Below are 19626 nucleotides of genomic sequence, written 5' to 3'. Positions count from 1 at the left end.
CACACATTATCAGGCCATTTGAACCAAAACAGAGAGATAAAATATTCACTCCTCGGGCAGAGGAGAGGGTTGAAATAACATACATTTCTTCCCTAAAGAAATAATAAAAGAAAATCACACTTCTACTATTCAGGTATTATTACATAGGACTTTAAACCATATAATTAGTCATGGAAAGGTAACAATCAAACACCGAATACATCTGGAACACATGTTTAACGCATTCCCCCTGACCCCCTCCCCTGAGAGGCTGGAGAGCGTCACAAATAAGCTTATCCCCCAAAAGACCTTCAGCCAACGTGCAGGACAGAGAGACTCTAGAATGTTCCTAAAAGAGACTAATTAACATTCAACACACATATGATTCAAAGTATATTTCAATTATGCATAAGAAAATAGAATTGATTATGTGATCATGCATATAGTTAATTCATCACTTTATTAAAGAAGTTAAGCAACAGAATACAGATAGATATTGATATAAAAGGATATATATATGTATTGATATATCTGAAGAGCCAAGGGATTTTGACCCTCACCCTTCATTGGATTCAAAATTATTTTAATAATTATAGCATTAAAAACAAGGTCATCAACTTATGTGAACATATTGAAATTTAGGTACATATTTATTATACATGTTGGCTGCCATGCAGAAAGTAAATAATTGACTCTTAAATAATACTAAATTAATATTTTGGCATAATTTGATTCTCTGTAAATAAAAACAATCTTCAGAATAAATCTGCCTTTACACAGCAGGACCATTGTTTGGTTGAAGAACCGGCAACTTTGTCCCTGTGACAGAGGGGCCCATTAAAGGATTAGTTCGCCCAAAAATTAAGTCTCATCATTTACTCACCCTTATGCCATCCCAGGTGTGTATGACTGACTTCGTAAAATATCGTAGTTAATGTCTTCTACAGCGAAACAATCACTTGTTGCAAAAAACGGTCTATATTTAAGTACTTTTTAAACTTTAAATAATCGCTTCCGGTCAGCTGCTCTATGTGCATTCACAAGATGGTGGAGTTCACGTGGTCTTGTGTGATGTATGGCTGTAATCTCACATTTTTCTCTCGGTTCAGACATTAGCAGGATAAGCACACAAATGCCCCATTGTGAGTAAACAAACACATACAGATCTAAACCAAAACCAAGGAAGCTTCTGTACAGCATTCCTCCTACTCAGTTGTAAACAGCGCTCCTTTTGCGGGTGTGTCGCACACGTATCTGTACTCGTGTGAACATGCTAACAGGATTACATCAAGCACATACTGCAAAATGTACTTCAATATGAATCTTTTTTTATTTGTAAAGTAATTTTTCTGCTTTAGAAGACATTAATGGAGAGGAGTCATATGGATGACGTTTAAGCTGACTGTTCTTTTTGGAGCTTCAAAGGTTGTAGGACATAAGGACATATTGAGCCAAGATATTTAAAAAAAATGTCTTCAATGTTCTGATGATTTCTGGGTGAATTAACCCTTTAAGGTCCTCTATGGTTTTGCCTACTCACTGTTTCTGGCAAAAGACCATTTGAGTGAGTTGTGTTTTTTTTAATAATTTTTTTGCTGTTGTTGTTGTTGGATCACAGAGGACTTTTCTCTCTCTGCAGGCTTTGGTTCATGGTCCCAGCAGTCCTCATAAGGTCAGCTTCCACAGCATGAGCAGGGTCAGCCAGTTCAGGTAAGATGCACCTGTCCATCTCTCAGACTTAGTTTCATCCCAGGAATTAATTTGTTGACGTTAGTGGTGTGGGTTTGATATGTTTGCAGAACTGTTAGCATAGAAAGGGACAGTATTAACTCCGTAATGGTGAATGAAAATCCCCAAGATTGGCATGAGAGGATGTTGGTGGCTGCAGCCGTGTCTCTCTCTGCCTCAGGTATGCACACATGATGATGATTCATTGAATTTTGTTGGTTTGTATGAACCATAGTTTCTGTCTAAAATACCATAGTTAGAACAATCACTGTTACTACCATTTAAAATAAGATTAACTTCAAACAGAAATATGATTTATTTGCCTATATTTTTTCTTTATTTGTTCCTTTGTTTTTGTAACAGTTGTGGCTAATACCATACTTTTAGTGTGGTAACATTAGCTGTAGTAACAATGGTATTCTTGTGGAAAATATGGTTTCCATGGTAAATAGTTTTTAGGAAAATTCTTATTGTTTTGTGTGCTTATGTACAGGTTCTCATATCCTGTTGAAGGAAACATCTCTGATGCCTCCCATCCCAGGCCTTCCCTCCCTTGTTAATATGCTCTTCACCCCTGTCATGGAACTACGGTAACAATCACAATGGAAACCCCCACTCACATACATGCAAAGTCCCGCTTTATTCTGGAGCAAAAAGTCAGTTGGTGTTGAAGAGGAAATTATGCAATTAATCCCACCAATCACAAAACTCAAGGCTTGTTGTGCACACTTTTAATCCTTTTAAAATCCATTTTAATCCTTACATTTTCACACTTTTAGCAACAAGTGTGAAAATATACAATGACATTTGCAACGAAGTGAACATTTTGTAGGTTGATATTTTCCTTTTTTTCTTTTTCTTCATCTGTTTTTTCAGGCAAAAAAAAACTAACAACAAACTTCCCAACCAATACAGGCATATGCAAAAGTTTAGAAATTGTCCATGGAAATTGTCAGGGGTGCCTAAATTTTGCATATGCCTGTAAGTTTAAGCATCTGGACTCAAGATGGCGCCAAGTATGGCTGCTGTGTTGCGAGCTCCGTTACAACACTGCGGTTTATTGTTTGTTTTGTTTACAGTTCTTTGTTTTTTTGTCTTGGATGTTGTCTGCCTTATTGTTTATGACAGACAAACGATTTTGGACATTGGTTCTACAATTACACATCGAAAACCGGACTTCAAATTCCTCAATGCCGACCCGCTGTTTACAAACACGCCAGCGGAGCCCATTGTCTGGGCTGCTCGGCTGCAGAAACGCAGAAGGAAAAGAGGAAAACGAGCCAGCCTTCTCATCAGAACAAGCTCTGCGAGCTGAGAGCGTGGATCTCTTTCCAACGGGAGACGAGAGATTGCTGTGTTATCTGCCTAACAGAAACCTGGATGTCTGCGGAGATTCCAGACTCGGCCATCGAAATCATGGGCTTTTCCGTGCACCAAGCGGACAGAGCGAAAGACCTCTCAGGTAAAAGCAGAGGTGGTGGTGTATGTTTTATGATCAACAAATCATGGTGTGATCAGAGGAATGTACATTTCATCAAGTCTTTCTGCTCTCCTGATCTGGAATATCTCATGCTTCTGTGTCGACCATTCTGGCTACCGAGGGAATTCACAGCGGTCACCATCACAGCTGTGTACATCCCCCACAAGCCGACACAGACCGGGCACTCAAGGAACTGTATGGGAGCATAAGTGAGCAGGAAACCGTGCACCCTGAGGCTGCGTTCATTGTTACCGGGGACTTTAACAAAGCCAATTTTAAAACAATCGCTCAAATACCACCAACACAAACTTCAACACACGAGGGGACCGGGTTTTGGATCATTGTTACTTTCCTTTCCGAGATGGCTACAAATCCCTCCCCCGCCCCCCCCCATTTGGCAAATCGGACCACTCTTCCGTTCTGCTTCTGCCCGCTTACAGGCAGAAACTGAAACGGGACGCACCCACCCTAAGAACGATCCAGTGCTGGTTGGACCAATCAGACTCTGCGCTACAAGACTGTTTTGATCACGCGGACTGGGAGATGTTCCGGTCCGCCTCTGATGACGACATCGAGGTTTACGCTGATAGCGTAACATGTTTCATCAGGAAGTGCGTAGAGGACATTGTTCTGACCAAAACAATACGGATATACCCCAGCCAGAAACCATGGGTTAACGGCAATGTTCACGCGGCACTCAATGCACGGACCTCCGCTTTTCTTCTAACACGGAGGAGCGTAAACAAGCCAGTTATGCCCTCCGTAACACTATCAGTGCAGCCAAACGTCAGTACAGGCACAAACTTGAAGGTCAGTTCAACATCACTGACTCTAGAAGTATGTGGCAGGGAATTAACACCATCACGGACTACAAACGGAATAAAGACTCCGCCATGAACACCGCTGCATCTCTCCCGGACAAACTTAATACATTTTATGATCGTTTCGAGGACAATAACACCGCCCTCGCGGAGAGCGCACTCGCGGCTGACGCTACAGAGGTCAGTTCACTCTCCGTCTCTGTTGTGGATGTAACCCGATCCTTCGGACGGGTGAACATCCGTAAAGCCGTGGTTCCAGACGGCTCAACTGGCTGGTGCTTTTATGGACATTTTCAATCTGTCCCTCTCCCTGTCTGTAGTCCCCACATGCTTCAAAACATCAACCATTGTGCCTGTACCGAAGCAAGCCACAATCACTTGCTTAAATGACTGGTTCTGGTCCTGTTGCTCTGACCCCCATCATCAGCAAATGCTTTGAGAGGTTAATCAGAGATCACATCTGCTCCGTTGTGCCCACCTTTTTGGACCCATTGCAGTTTGCCTACCGCAACAACCGCTCCACTGATGATGCCATTGCATCTACACTACACACTGCTCTCTCCCATCTGGAAAAAAGGAACACATATGTGAGAATGCTGTTTGTAGATTACAGCTCAGCATTCAACACCATAGTGCCCTCCAAGCTTGATGAGAAACTCCGGGCTCTGGGCTTAAACAGCTCGCTGTGCAGCTGGATCCTGGATCCTGATTTCCTGTCAGGCAGACGTCAGGTGGTTAGAATGGGCACCCTCAATACTGGAGCCCCGCAGGGCTGTGTTCTCAGCCCACTCCTGTATTCACTGTACACACATGACTGTGTGGCAACACATAGCTCCAATACCATCATTAAGTTTGCTGACGATACGACGGTGGTAGGTCTGATCAATGATGAAAGAGATTACAGAGAGGAGGTGCACACACTGACACGCTGGTGTCAGGAGCACAACCTCTCCCTCAACGTCAGTAAAACCAAGGAGCTTGTAGTGGACTTCAGGAACAAAGACGGAGAACACAGCCCCATCACCATTAATGGAGCACCGGTAGAGAGAGTCAGCAGTTTCAAGTTCCTCGGTGTCCACATTACGGAGGAACTCGCATGGTCCGTCCACACTGAGGCCGTCGTGAAGAAGGCTCACCAGCGCCTCCTCTTCCTGAGACTGCTGAGGAAGTTTGGAATGAACCACCACATCCTCACACGGTTCTACACTAGTACTGTAGAGAGCATCCTGACTGGCTGCATCACCGCCTGGTACGGCAATAGCACCGCCCACAACTGCAAAGCCCTGCAAAGGGTGGTGCGAACTGCCAGAAACATCATCGGAGGTGAGCTTCCCTCCCTCCAGGACATATACACCAGGCGGTGTGTGAAAAAAGCTTGGAGGATCATCAGAGACTCCAGCCACCCGAGTCATGGTCTGTTCTCACTGCTACCATCAGGTCTGTTCTCACTGCTGCCATTTCATATACACTTCACTTATTGTATTGTATATTGTGTATTCTATATTGTGTGTATTGTCTACTGTACATTATAATTATTGTGTTGTGTAAGTATGTGAACATTTGATATGTAAATTGTGTTGTGCAAGTATGTTGTTTACTGTAATTGGTATATGTCTCATCACTGTCATGACTGCTATGTTGCTCGGAACTGCACATAAGAATTTCACCTACTGTTGCACTTGTGTACATGGTAGTGTGACAAAGTGATTTGATTTGATCTAGGTCCAGTGTCTGGAATCGCCATTTCAGATAGACTTAGAGGTTGTTGATATTGTTGGTCTTGGAGTTCAAGCTTGTTGCTTGAGTGTCAACAAGCAAGCAAAGCACAATAATATGGCAAGCAATTGCATACAAAATGGGAATGTTTAAGGCCAAGTCCACATTAATTGGGATACTTTTAAAAATGGCGTTTCCATTTTTTTGAAACGCTCTGTCCACACTGCCACACTACAATGCAAAGATGCTTTTTTCAATTGAATCCACTGCGGAGTGCATTTTATAAAAGCTCAGTTTTCACTGACAAAACACTGTCTGAGTGTGTACAGAAAGCCAAAATGTAGCAAAATGAATGCGTTTTCAAACAAAAACATAAGTGTGTGGATGTGGCCAAAGATTCATTTTACTTTGCAGGAAGTTTTTGGAATTCTTCAATGGCAATTCATGTTGTTTTATCTTATTTTTGTGTGATTTGGTCTTTGTAAGACAACTTGTGGTTGCCGTATCTCCTCCAGTACCCATTCTTTAATATATTGTTTTTGTCTAGATCTGGCCTAGGTCCTGTATGAAGCACGTTCACAGTAAACCTCAAATCACAAGTTTACCCTTGTAATGATTATTTTTATGCATTAATAGAACATTGGAACGGAGTCATTGAACAATGTCATCTGAGTTTAATGCACATATACAGAGATGTACTTTCTCTACAGTACTAATGAGGACAGGACCTGTTTTACTGGTGCTCTTTGCGGACTGGGCTGGAACTCCATTTCTCAAGATGCATTACTTCCTGAACATGACATTGAGCTTGCCTTTGATGTCACGTTTGATATTGAAGACATCACAGAGGTATGGATATATTCAGAATAGCATACTACCTTAATAGTCTTATTGTTTTTGCAGTGAAAATAGTATGTACACTGGCAGTCAATAGTTTGGAATAATGTACATATTTTGCTGTTTCGGAAGGATATTGGTACTTTTAATTCACCAAAGTCGCATTCAACTGATCACAAAAAATGGTCTCAGGACAATACTTATGTTAAAAAAAACAGCACCATCACTATTTGAAAAAAATTTAATAAATAAAGCTTTTTTTTATTTTATTTTTTTATCAAATCTAGATCACTCCAACACCTTATCCTTGAGTAATCATGCTAAATTTCTAATTTGGTACTAGAAAATCACTTGCCATTATATCAAACACTGCTGAAAGCTATTTGGTTCATTAAATGAAGCTTAACATTGTCTTTGTTTGTTTGAGATGCCACATTATGCAATAGACTGGCATGTCTTAAGGTCAATATTAGGTCAAAAATGACAAAAAAAGAAACTCATTAGTCAATCATTGTTTTGAGAAATGAAGGCTATACAATGCTTGAAATTGCTGAAAAACTGATTTCATACAAAGTGTGTACACTACAGGACAACTGGCTCTAGCAAGGACAGAAAGAGATGTGGAAGGCCAGATGTATAACTAAACAAGAGGATAAGTACATCAGAGTCTCTAGTTTGAGAAATTGATGCCTCACATGTCCTCAACTGACTGCTTCATTGAATTATTCCTGCTCAACATCAGTTTAATTTACAACAATAAAGAGAAGACTCTGGGGTGTAGGACTTCTGGGAAGAATTCCTCTTCTTATCATCGACTGTCAAACGACACAGAAGTGAACGCTGGCGTGTCTGTCTGTCGCTACTCTGCGCGTTTTGTTTTTATTCGACTGTTGCCGCTACTTCGCTTGGATTCAATTCGTATCTCATGGATCTGTGATTGCCTTGGGATTTTTATGAATGGATTGTTGTTGGTTATTGCACTACTCATCTGTTGGTTAATTTTATGTGGCGGAAGCGTTGAATTGACACGGGGCCACCTTCAGATCTGTGGACTCTGCTGTCTAATATTTTTTTACTGAAGGAAAAGACTCTTTGCCGTTGGCCTTGGATTATTCTGTGCTTTTCATTTGTTGACGTCTCTCTGGCTGCAACTTCGCTGCAAACTGGCTCACAAACCTTTTCTGCTTGCGTGCAGGCTTTGCTGTGTCTTAACCAGGTGGATAGATTAGTTCTGGCTTTTTGGTTTTATTGCAGTTTTAGTGGACTGGCATTTCATAGGGCAGAACTCTCACTACCCGTCTGCTCTGCTGTGCATCGGCTCAAACAGGATGTATTTCTACACTACTTTGGATCTTCTGCATCTAAACTCATTTTCTCATCTGCCTGCGGAAACCTATAAAGTCTGTGCTAATCCGGGGATTGTACATCCCCATCGTTATATTAATCGGGGGTCTCGTCGCACTTATGAGAAATCTTATACCTGCCTTGCCTCTAACAGCTGTATTCTAACATATATGGAGAGGTGGTGGCCTAGTGGGCTAAAGCACATAACTGTTAATCATAAAGTTGCTGGTTCGATCCCCACAGCCACCACCATTGTGTCCTTGAGCAAAGCACTTAACTCCAGGTTGTTCCGGGGGGATTGTCCCTGTAATAAGTGCACTAAGTCACTTTGGATAAACGCATCTGCCAAATGCATAAATGTAAATGTATTCCTTCATTATGGTCAACTACCCGTCGTCTCGCTAATAGACAGGTTGCTGCGAGTGATGGTATCAACTTCGATTCATATTTGCGTATTGGAATACTCTCCTGTGAAAACTGTCAACCACAATGGAACCTTCAACTACAGCCTCCTCTCCTGTTAAAATGGCATTAATTAATGCCAGGTCTCTTTCTAACAAATCCTTTGTTTTGAATGACTTTTTTAGTTCTAAGGATTTGGATTTTGGGTGACCTGACTCCTGCAAACTGTACCCATTATAATTCTCCAAGGTCTGTTGGCTGCTGTGGTGGTCTAGCTACTGTGTTCAGCAATCATCATCACTGCAGACTTTTGCCGGTAAATGGATTTTCAAAGTGCAGCTAATGAAAATTTATCTAATATGTCCTGTTCTCTCTGCTTTAGTGTCTAGACCTCCTAAATATAATAAGGATTTTATTTGTGAATTCTCAGAACTCTTATCATCTCTGGTACCTCGTTTTGACAAGCTGTTAATTCTGAGTGATTTTAATATTCACGTGTGCTGCGAAACGCAACCTCTAGTCAGGGATTTTTTTTATGTATGGTGAATTCTTTTAATCTCACACAGTTAGTTTCAGGACCTACTCATGTAAAGGGTCATACTCTTGATCTGGTATTAACATCTGGTCTTCATGTGACCAATCTTGAAGTAGTAGATTCTGGAATATCTGACCTTTTTATTTGAGTCTGTGCTGCCACATTCTGTACCTCTACCCCCTGTGTGCCGGCACCTCACTCATGCTATTCATTCTTCCACAGTTATGCAGTTTTCAGAGGTCTATGCTTCTGCTTATCTGTCTCATATCACTGATGTCATTACTTGTATTTCAGACACCTCACAGTTGTTTGAAGACTTTAACACAACTTGCACTGCCATTTTAGATCAGGTTGCTCCTTTAAAGTCACTGTGATGTAAAAATAGGTCAGGCATCCAGCATTGGCTCAATGAGCATACTCGCTCTGTTACGTAGGAAGGCAGAACGTAAGTGTAAGGAGGATAAACTTCATTTGAAATGTTTTGTGATTCCTTAAAGCAGTATCAAGTCTCTGTCAAGACTGCAAAATCGAACTACTACTCAGAAATATTTGCTCAATGTCCATAGGCACAAGATCATTTTTAATACAATTGATTCCGTTTTTAACCCTGCCCCTGTGGGCTATCCAGATGCAACCCCTGAGACGTGAAAAGTTTCTTGAATTTTTATTGACAAAATTCAGGACATTAGAACACATGTCATGGGCCCAGTTGTGATACACTCTGAACCCACGCTGCCTTCCAGTTCTTTGTCACTTTGACCCGGTCTCATTTGCCCAACTGTCGGATATAATTTCATTAATGAAACCTACTAATTCTCCCATTTGATGTCGTACCATCACGGCTTCTCAACTGTTTTTGTTTCTGTTGCCCCATTATGCTGGCCATAATCAACAGTTCTTTGAGAAATGGAGCAGTCCCTGCCAGTTTTAAACATGCTGTGGTTCAGCCTCTGCTAAAAAAAAAAAAAAAAAGAAAAAACTTAACCTTGACCCTAGTTTAAGAATTATAGGCCTATTTCAAAATTGCCTTTTCTGTCCAAAATCTTAGAAAAGGTGGTTTATTCGCCGCTCTATTCTTATCTAACCACCTTCAACATATTTTTAAAATTTCAATCAGGCTTTAGGTCACTGCATAGTGCTGTGACTGCACTATTAAAGGTGACCAATGACATTTTGGTCTGCCTGGATTCTGGCAACGGGGCCATTTTACTCCTCCTAGACCTCAGTGCAGCATTTGACATGATCGATCACTCCATTCTTTACATCGTCTTGAGAAGGTGTTGGCATCCAGGGAGTTGCATTAAACTGGTTTTCCTCATATCTTAAGGAAAGAACTTTCTATCAGTATTGATAATCACTTCTCCCCAACACTGCTCACATGTGGCATTCCACAAGGCTCCATGTTGGGTCCTCTGCTTTTTTTCTTTATATGCTTCCTTAAGGCTCTATCTTTCAGAAGTACAGTGTAGCCTATCATTGTTATGCTGATGACACACAATTTTACCTTCCTGTCACGATTGTTGTTCCATCAGTAATCTCATCTTTTGACTTGAAGTTAAATTATGGATATCTGAAAACTTCCTCATGCTTAATGTGGATAAAACAGAGTTCATTGCTTTTGGCTCTTCGTTATGTATCGCTGACATTTGAAAATCATTTGGGTACTTTGTCTTTAACCATGCACAATAGAGTTAAGAACTTGGGTGTCATCTTGGATTCTGACTTATTTGAAAAGCAGGTAAATGCTGTTGTTAAAGGAAGCTTTTTTCATCTAAGGTCTATTGCTAAATTAAAACAGTTTCTCTCACAGAAGGACTTGGAAATAGTTATTCATGCTCTTATTACATCCCGGCTGGACTACTGCAACACCTTATATGTGGGTTTGTCTCAATCTTCTTTTTCACGTCTACAAGTAGTCCAAAATGCAGCAGCTAGACTTCTAACGGGTACAAAGAAAGCATATTACCCCTGCTCTCTTAAACTTAACCTTGACCCTAGTTTAAGAATTATAGGCCTATTTCAAAATTGCCTTTTCTGTCCAAAATCTTAGAAAAGGTGGTTTATTCGCCGCTCTATTCTTATCTAACCATCTTCAACATATTTTTAAAATTTCAATCAGGCTTTAGGTCACTGCATAGTGCTGTGACTGCACTATTAAAGGTGACCTGTTCTTGCTTCCCTACATTAGCTTCCAGTTAGCTACAGAGTTAAATTCAAAGTTCTGCTGTATGTTTATAAGGCCTTGCATGGTTTAGCCCCTCAGTACATTGCTGATTTATTTAAATACCATTCTGCACCTAGGTCTCTTTGATCATCAAATTATTCTTTAACCATGCACAATAGTTCCTCATTCCTTGAAAACCAAAGGTGATCGGGCGTTTGTGGTTGCGGCCCCCAGGTTGTGGAATGCACTCCCATTTGTTGTTAGGTCTGCTGTGTCTAGATTGAAGACACATTTTTCTTTAGCCTATAATGTTGTTTGAGAATTATGAGTTTTGTGTACGTTTTACAATGTTTTATTAATTTGTTCTTTTGAACATTGGAGAAGTTCTATTAAATTCTGTTATTAATGTTTGTAAAAAATTGTACAGCACTTTGGTTAAAAAATTTGTTGTTTTTAAGTGTGTTTTATAAGTAAACTTGAAAGAATTGCAAAGAAAAAGAAAAACAAAGAAAAGGTTAGAGTGTGCAAAGAGACATTGGACAACAGATAATTGGAAAAGAGGGTTATGGATCTTAACCCCATTGAGCTTTTGTGGGATCAGAGAGAGAGAGAGCGATGCCCGACAAGACAGCCACATCTACAGGAAGTGTGGGGTGAAATGTCACCTGAGTATCTGGACAAATTGACAGCTGGAATGCCAAGGATCTGCATGTGGAGGATTTTGTGATGAACACTTTTGAAGTAGTTTAACAAGTTTTGAAAATGTTTTTCAAATTGTAATAGTAATTTTTCACATTATGAATGTCCTGACTATACATTGTGATCAGTTGAATGCCACTTCGGTGAATAAAAGTACCAATTTCTTTCCATTGGAGCAAAATCTGTACATTATTCCAAACTTTTGGCCTCCAGTGTCTATTGTATAGAATATGCAAATTTTCTGTCTGGAATACCCTGTTGACATACTATATTTGCCTAAATATGTATTATACAACAAAGTACAGATTTTTAAAGATATGAAAAACATGACAAAAACCAACTTGTAGTCTTGAAATGGTCCTTGAATCGGCCAAATAATTTTTTGCTTTAAATCTACTGATATTAACAGGTTTCTGTGAGGATTAGGGGTAGGGTTAGAGTATAGGTATAAATATCATTGCTTCCATATAAAAACCATTGCATCTATGAGATGGTCCACACTAATTTCGTGTAACACGTGTGGGTATGTGTAGATAAATGCATTGCGAGGCACAGTGAACAGGTTGGTGTGTGAGGGAACAAACGGCCTGTTAAATTTGAGCACTGAAAAGATCAGCAGTCTGCAGGAGGACGCACGAGAACGACTCATCAGGTACTCATTCACACTCTCTGATCTGATTGATATTTAAAATAATTTGAGTCATCCCTATAGCATCCAGAGAGTTTAAAGGAAGTTGTGTTAAACTCATATTTCTGTTAAAGCACTTTCACATTAATTCTTACGTAAAAAAAAATGAAATTGTTATTTAAAGGTATAGTTCACCCAAAACATGAGACTTTTTTTTTTAATTTTTTATCCTTTACTCACCCTCATGCCATCCCTGATGAGTATGACTTTTTCTTCTGCAGAATACAAATACAGATTTTTAGAAGAACATTTCAGCTTTGTAGGCTCATACAATGCAAGTGAATGGTGACCAGAACTTTGAAGCTCCAAAAGTTGGTAAAGGCAGCATAAAAGTAATCCATATGACTCCAGTGGTTAAATCTATATCTTCAGAAGTTGCTATATGATAGCTGTGGGTGAGAAACGGATAGAAATGTAAGCCCTTTTTTCCTTTAAATTCTCCTCACTGCCCAGAAGGTGGCGATATGCATGTAGCATGTGAATTGAATGGAAAATAAGTAAGCTTAAGTGAAAGTCAAGATTTAGAGTAAAAACTTATATATTGACCTGTCTATCATATTACTTCTAAAGATATAGATTTAACCACTGGAGTCATATGGATTACTTTTTTGCTGCATTTATATGCTTTTTGGACTGTCAAGATTTGGTAGCATTCACTTGCGTTGTGTGGACCTACAGAGCTGAAATATTTTTCTAAAAATCTTTGTGATTGGCAGCAGAAGAAAGTCATACATATCTAGGATGGCATTTTTGGGTGAACTATACCTTTTAAGTCTTGTGGCAATAAATGGTGTGCATTTTAATATTTATTGCTGGACCCATTTATTTGTATTGCTTTAATGTAACTTTGTTTTTGAAATTAAGAGTCAAATATTTTCTGTGGTAACGAACATGCCACAGATACTATCGATAAAGCTTAATTTGTAATAAATCCAGAACATGTTGCCTTACATCTAGTGGACACACACTTGTGACTGTTTATCTGATTGCTTTATCTTCAGACTCTTTATTAAAAACCCTCCTAGACTGTCGTGTAAGCATTTGTACTACGACAAACCGAAGAAATGGAACTTGGTAAGATCTGTTTTGAGGTGCGGGGTGAAGGTTTACTTCTATCAGCCTCTACGTAGGAACATTTCACTGTGATCTTGTGTGTGTCATCAGGTGGATCGTTCACAGCAGATGGAGCTGCAGGAGAAGAATGATGGAAAATCCAAAGGTGCTCTGTTTCAGCTGCATCCCATCACCTTACTGAACATGTGAAGGGCATCACACAGCTCGGGGGAGTTGTTACAGGTGATAGGACATGTGACTGCTTGTATAATTGAACTGTATTCAGACATATGAGGCTTGCGTCCCCCCGCATTGCAGAGAGGTAATTTTGTTGGGTTTTCATTGTACTGTCAGAAGAGAAACTTGATGTGTATGCTTGAATGTTAATTCTGTTAAATGTGCATTGGTTTATTTTGTCAAGTCATTTTTTTATGTTGGTCAAAATGGAAATTCAGCTGCAAGAGGATGCAGGTTTCATCCATCGGTTTTGAGAGGAAAAAAAAATATATATATATATATTATTAAAATATATATATTCGACTGCATTTTATTTCAATGTTATAATGTTTTAAGGCAAAGCCTGTTTGCAGTTTGTTGACTCCAAGTGGAAACTGTTGAGTTTACAATGTTTTCTCTGTTCTTGCTGTAGATGGATGTTTCCAGTAAATAACTTGTTTGAATTATTGAGCTTCTCTTCTTAAAGTGGCAATTAACAGAATGCTAAAGGATTTGAATTGTTTCAACCTTACAATATTGAAAGCTCAATTATCTTTGTAAAAGGCATTGTATAAGCACTTAATTTTAAACATGGTGGTCTTATAATAACTAATCTTATATTCATTATTTCAACATTGTTCAAGATTTGCGATTTTTCACTTTGTCCACCAAACCACAAACTCAAAATCTCCAGTTGCATTTACTGTGGACATCAAGAGCCTTAGAATAGTTTTGGAATTGGGAATTATTGATTCCTGACACATTCACTGATATTCTGTATAAGTATTTGGAGTCACTTTTCAATGATAATTTCACGACCCATTAAAATAATATTTGTTCATGACCCTCTTGCAACCAAGCACGTCCCCCATTTTGAGCAACTCTCTTAAGTTAAATTTTCCCTTTTTTGGAATGACACAACACCAACCCTCCTACATTGAGGAACATTTATTTTTCTCTTTCGTCAATTAAATACAGAGTGCAAATAGTTAGACTTTAAAATAACCGAACACTGAACATTGTACAAAGTCGGACATAGTTTAGTACAGCTGAAGTTGCTCTGTGGTCTGACCGTCAGGGGCCCTACAGAAGCACCACAAAGCTTTTCTTTAAACACGTACATGTGTCCCTACTGATTTGGAAAAAAATACAGTTACCACATTTAGTCATAACATCTTCAAATTATCGTTGTGCTCAGATACACGGAAAAGAACAAAAAGTAACCAATCCACAGTTCGACTTATAAGTATGTCTGTACATAGCCAGTGACATTGAATTTAAGCAATTATTCGACATGGCAGCAGATTATATGACAGGCATGAGCTTCATTTTTGTGTCACATTTTACAGCAGGAAATATGAACTGCAAAATAAAGCAGAGAGAGAAAAAGAACACCGTAGAGATAGCAAATATTTACTCAAGACTGGACTTCATGCACTTGAATCAGATGCAATGGAAGAGAGATGCACTTTGTGTCCCTCTGGTATATCTATAGCTCTACGATCGCCCACAAGGTGTTATGATTGTGAATCAGTGTTAGCTATTAGTGCAGAGCTTCACCAGTAACTGGCAACAGTGTGTTTTTTTTTGTTTTTGTTTTTTTTTAGGTACCATTATACTAACGTGACGAACTTTTTTTGCTATTGATGTTTTTTTTGTTTTTTGAGGTGGTATATTGGCCTCCTGTGTAGATGGGGTCCTTTTAGTGCTGGCTATAGTGTTTACTTGTACAGAAGCGGAGAGTTTATTCCTTCTTTTTGGCCCCTGGAACCTTTTCTCTAATTCTGCAAATCAAACAGAAAAAAAATGATTGGTCTGCCTTGTCTTTAACAATAAAACTTGGTTTGGGGATGTATACAGGGTTTGCATGGCCATGGAAATAACAGAGAATTAAAAAAAAAAAAAAGGTGTTTTCCAGGCCTGGAAAAAAATTATGGAAATCAATAAAATCCTATAAGTCATGGAAATTTCAATAATGAATGCAATCTTTCGCTAATTCTTTTCAATAAATAGTTATTAATAATTTAGACAGATTTGATTAGCAAATCAGTCTGAATCAGAATTATTTAAAAAATAAAAATATCTGTATCCATTAATCTCAAATGACTGGAAAGGTCATTAAACAAATCATGAAAATTCATTGGACGAAAAGTGTGGGAACCCTATTTATAGTTAATTGTGCACTCACTTTCCCATCATTAAGTTAACGTTGGAGCGCACCAGGCCCAAGTATTGATCAATCTGTGTCTGAAAGAGAGAGAAAAGGTGTGAGAATTCACCATACACAGCATAGACCATAGAAGTATGCAATGTTTTTCTGATGATCATTGTGTCTGATAACATTTACCTGGTACTTCTCGTAAACGATTGGCACGGTGAACATGGACACCACCGCTAAAGAGAAGAGAGAAATAGGAGGGGTCAGTACACAGACACTGACTGAGCTGCTCTTTCAGAATGCTGCATGATGTCATTTTGATTACAATTATTTAAGGTTATAACACCCTGACCTGGAACAGTGTGTATAAGATCACCAGTTCTCCTAATGTGGAATTGTTGAGTGTGTACTTGAGATATGCAAACACATGCCACTACAGAAACTGCTGAATGCTTCTTAGAACATCAGAGTTTTGTTGTAAATTTTTAGTTGGTACAGGGTTCGTACAGACCCTTGAAATTTTGGAAAATGCTTTATTTTCATGGTCAGGTTTTTGAGGTTTGAAATATGCTTGAATTTTGAATATGTTCCTTGAAAATGCTAAATTTTCTTCATTGGGTTGTTGACCGTTATAAATGAGCTAAAATTATTTTGAATTTTAAATATATGTTATACAGTCTTTATGTTTGTGGTGTCTCGTCAGCGCAGGAACTTCGCATCTTGCTTTGACGTCGCCCACACTGTAATAATGCACATCTCCACTATGGTAAATTGGCACCAACGTTCCATCAACATGCCAGAGTGCTGTTTCAGTAACCGCTGGCTGGAAGAGAAATAACATGTCGCTATGCGGAGGAGCGATCAACAAAAAGGAAATCATGCATCTAAAAAATGTCAATGGATGTTTGCACTTATCAGCACCACGCCAAATATTTAATTAAAACTTCAATTTTTTACAATCATTATGTAGTATCACATTTATTAAACCCCCAAAAGGCTGCAATTTCATTAAATAAATGTACTTATAGTCTGGATTAAATTAGTCCAAGCACAGACTCGGAGAAGTGCACGGAGAACGCAAATCATTTCACGTAATTCAAAATATTCTTGTAATAATGTGACACTGGTGAGCAGAAGAGGAGGATGTGGCATTTCACCACATTGTAAATGAGGAGCATGTTTAAAAAAACTATACAAGAAATACAAATGCCTACAGTTTACAGTTAAAAATGGCTTGAGGGTTTAATAGGACAAATGCTGTGTGAATGTAATGGAATTACAACAGAAATATTACTGTTGTACTACAATTAAATTAACATATTAAATAATTATCCTTTAGTAGTACATCAATATATTACAGTTTGCTTATTAAATCTCTTCAAAATTAATAAATAATTTTGTTTAATTTGTTGGTAAATATTGTTGTTTATTCATCTGCTATGTATTGATATGTTGGTTTTTACCCATTTTAATATGATAAACACAAATATACGAGTACATAACTTGATTATTTTAAACTTGCAGAAACCCAGTTTGATAAGCAGCTACATGTTCAAGGCCTTGTTGAATGTGTGCCCCAGCCTGGATATATACATTTATCCCTTACATTATTTAGCTGTCAGAACAGCTGAAATCACTCAACATTAATAATAAAATATTATTCTTCAAATCAGTCTGATAATTGCAGTCACATCTTATACTGGTGTGGGGAAATCAATCCCATCACACTAAATGCATTTCTGCTGCAGATGTGAGGTTCCACATGCTTCTCTTATCTTGTCACTGAATAGCTTGATTTAAAAAAATATATATATATATATATATATTTTTTCAAAGCATTTTCTTTTAGCTTTTATTCAAATAGATTCGGACCAAATTTCATTTGTAGAATTTTTGCATTTTGGAGTGAAAATGCAAAAACACACCAAACACACTTTCTCTAAAAAATAGCAAAATCTATTTGATGTTTAATATGACAATGAATAAGTAGCTACTGAAACCAGGATTTGTTTTCCCCCATGGTAACACATCCTATTAGATAACCAGTGTTTCCGACTGTATCTTTGTGTTAATGCAAGACATTGGTAGTAATCATATTAAGGATTCCAATTTTAGATGTCTGTGGGTTTAAAGGAATTCATGAAACTTTCATTTTTATAGATTGGGCAATATTTGAAATCATAGAAGATACTTTTTTATCATTGCATTTTTGTAAATTAACATTTAGAATCGAATAATACTGTAGTTAAAGCTTCAAAGTGCTTGAAAAAGATTATTAAGTTACCTTGAAGATGTTTAAAGTGATTTAATTTCACTCTTAAGAAGCGTTACAAACCCTGCTATTAGCTATGAAGCCTTTTGTATGCTTGTGCACTCCCAAAAGTTCACAAAATTAACCTTTAGTAGATACACTTTCCAAATTGACACTCTTTTACTTCTGGGAAAACAAAACAAAAAAATGTATGACACAACTTGCACTAAACAGGTAGTCCAATCAAATGCTCTATAGAATGTGATCATCACTCCACCTAATACCATCTGTGAAGAACTAGCAAGTAGCAAAACATGCTTCACAGCTGATATCAAACTAAACATTAAAAAAAGTACTAGCTCTTCAATATGTCCCACGTTCACATACTGTTTTACTAGGAAATAGTTCAACTAAGGAAAGAAACTGCACTTGGAAAATGATTTCATGGTATCTCTTCATGGGGTAATTTAATACTACAAAACATGAACCAGCTACCTTTACCTTCTGGAGTAGAGCAGTTAGTGTGGAAAGTGTATTGTGTACTATCTGTGTTTGTATGTATTCTTACCAAGAATCAGCAGGGTCAGGCCATTAAAAAGAGCGCCCACATAGGTCAACAACCACATCAACACTGCAAACTGAACACACAAACAGTTTTTTTTTTTTTTTTTTTTTAAATAGTTTAGTGCATGTTATTACTATCAGATTATCTTGACACCAATTTGAAACCTTTAAAAGGTGCACTAGTATGTTTTCTAATTAATTTTCTAACAAAATGAATGGTACTTAAAAATAATGAGATGCATACCAACTACAACATTTGTAGTCTCTATTTATCAGATGCTTCTGGTTGCAGAATAAATTAATCGTGATAAATATGCTTGCAAATAGGGTTTTCCTATAATGACATTTGGGGCTCTATTATCATGAGTGCGCAAAGCGCAGCGCTAGGCGCAATGACAGTGCACTATGTCTTATCCAATTTTCGTTAGAGCGCTAAAGAATAGTGTCAGAGTGTTTGCACTATCAGTGGGTGTATGCGTGCACACGGTGGTGTATTGTATATTAATGAATTTGTGAGAAATAGGTCATTGCGCTAAGACATTTAAAACGCATGTCTGTTTTCAGCGCAAAGTCCAAACTCAGTTCCTGCATTTGTGGTTTGGCGATTCCACTGGGAGGTGATAAAGTGGGAAAATACAGAACATCAAATATTCTCTCAGATTTTTTTGATCCCTTCTTTATTTTTAGTTTAGTTTGAAGTGTAATTTAAATTTAGAAATATTTTTGGTTTAATTTTGGCTTCAGTAAATTAAATTTTTCAAAATAATGAAATGAAGTGTGTTCGATTACAATACTTGTTAATACTAGCCATGATTTGTGTCAACAGAGCATACATCCAAATCCTGACGCGAACCATATTTTCCATGCATATAAATGGAGCATGTCACTGTCATAGCAATATGCCTGACATTCAACAAAGTTAATGCACTAAAGAACTTAAGTCCATATTTTTGTTCTATTCATTGCATACAGTCAATTTCTTAAGAATGTG

At 38.2% G+C, this 19626-nt stretch overlaps 2 protein-coding genes across 4 annotated transcripts in view; one reads left to right on the top strand and one right to left on the bottom strand.

Moving 5' to 3' along the window:
* tdrd9 (tudor domain containing 9) overlaps positions 1 to 13932 on the top strand; it is a 61115-nt gene extending 47183 nt beyond the window's left edge. Inside the window, exons 29-35 of the mRNA XM_052151499.1 lie at positions 1619 to 1689; positions 1779 to 1888; positions 2201 to 2297; positions 6435 to 6573; positions 12239 to 12357; positions 13395 to 13467; positions 13558 to 13932. Coding sequence (XP_052007459.1) covers positions 1619 to 1689; positions 1779 to 1888; positions 2201 to 2297; positions 6435 to 6573; positions 12239 to 12357; positions 13395 to 13467; positions 13558 to 13656 — 708 coding nt within the window. The 3' untranslated portion in view covers positions 13657 to 13932. The remainder of the gene's footprint in view (positions 1 to 1618; positions 1690 to 1778; positions 1889 to 2200; positions 2298 to 6434; positions 6574 to 12238; positions 12358 to 13394; positions 13468 to 13557) is intronic.
* Positions 13933 to 14595: 663 nt separating this feature from the next.
* The window catches only part of rtn1a (reticulon 1a), a 38072-nt gene continuing 33041 nt past the window's right edge, over positions 14596 to 19626 (bottom strand). For all 3 annotated transcript variants that reach the window (XM_052151059.1, XM_052151060.1, XM_052151061.1), the window contains 4 exons: positions 18640 to 18709; positions 16010 to 16056; positions 15851 to 15909; positions 14596 to 15446 (listed from right to left, as the gene is read on the bottom strand). In XM_052151059.1, the coding sequence (XP_052007019.1) occupies positions 15407 to 15446; positions 15851 to 15909; positions 16010 to 16056; positions 18640 to 18709 (216 nt within the window). In that variant the 3' untranslated portion in view covers positions 14596 to 15406. The remainder of the gene's footprint in view (positions 15447 to 15850; positions 15910 to 16009; positions 16057 to 18639; positions 18710 to 19626) is intronic.

Source organism: Xyrauchen texanus, chromosome 20 (assembly GCF_025860055.1).
Source record: "Xyrauchen texanus isolate HMW12.3.18 chromosome 20, RBS_HiC_50CHRs, whole genome shotgun sequence".
Lineage (NCBI taxonomy): Eukaryota > Metazoa > Chordata > Actinopteri > Cypriniformes > Catostomidae > Xyrauchen > Xyrauchen texanus.
The sequence above is the reverse complement of the archived record's forward strand: the minus strand, read 5'-3'. Positions and strand labels throughout refer to the sequence as shown.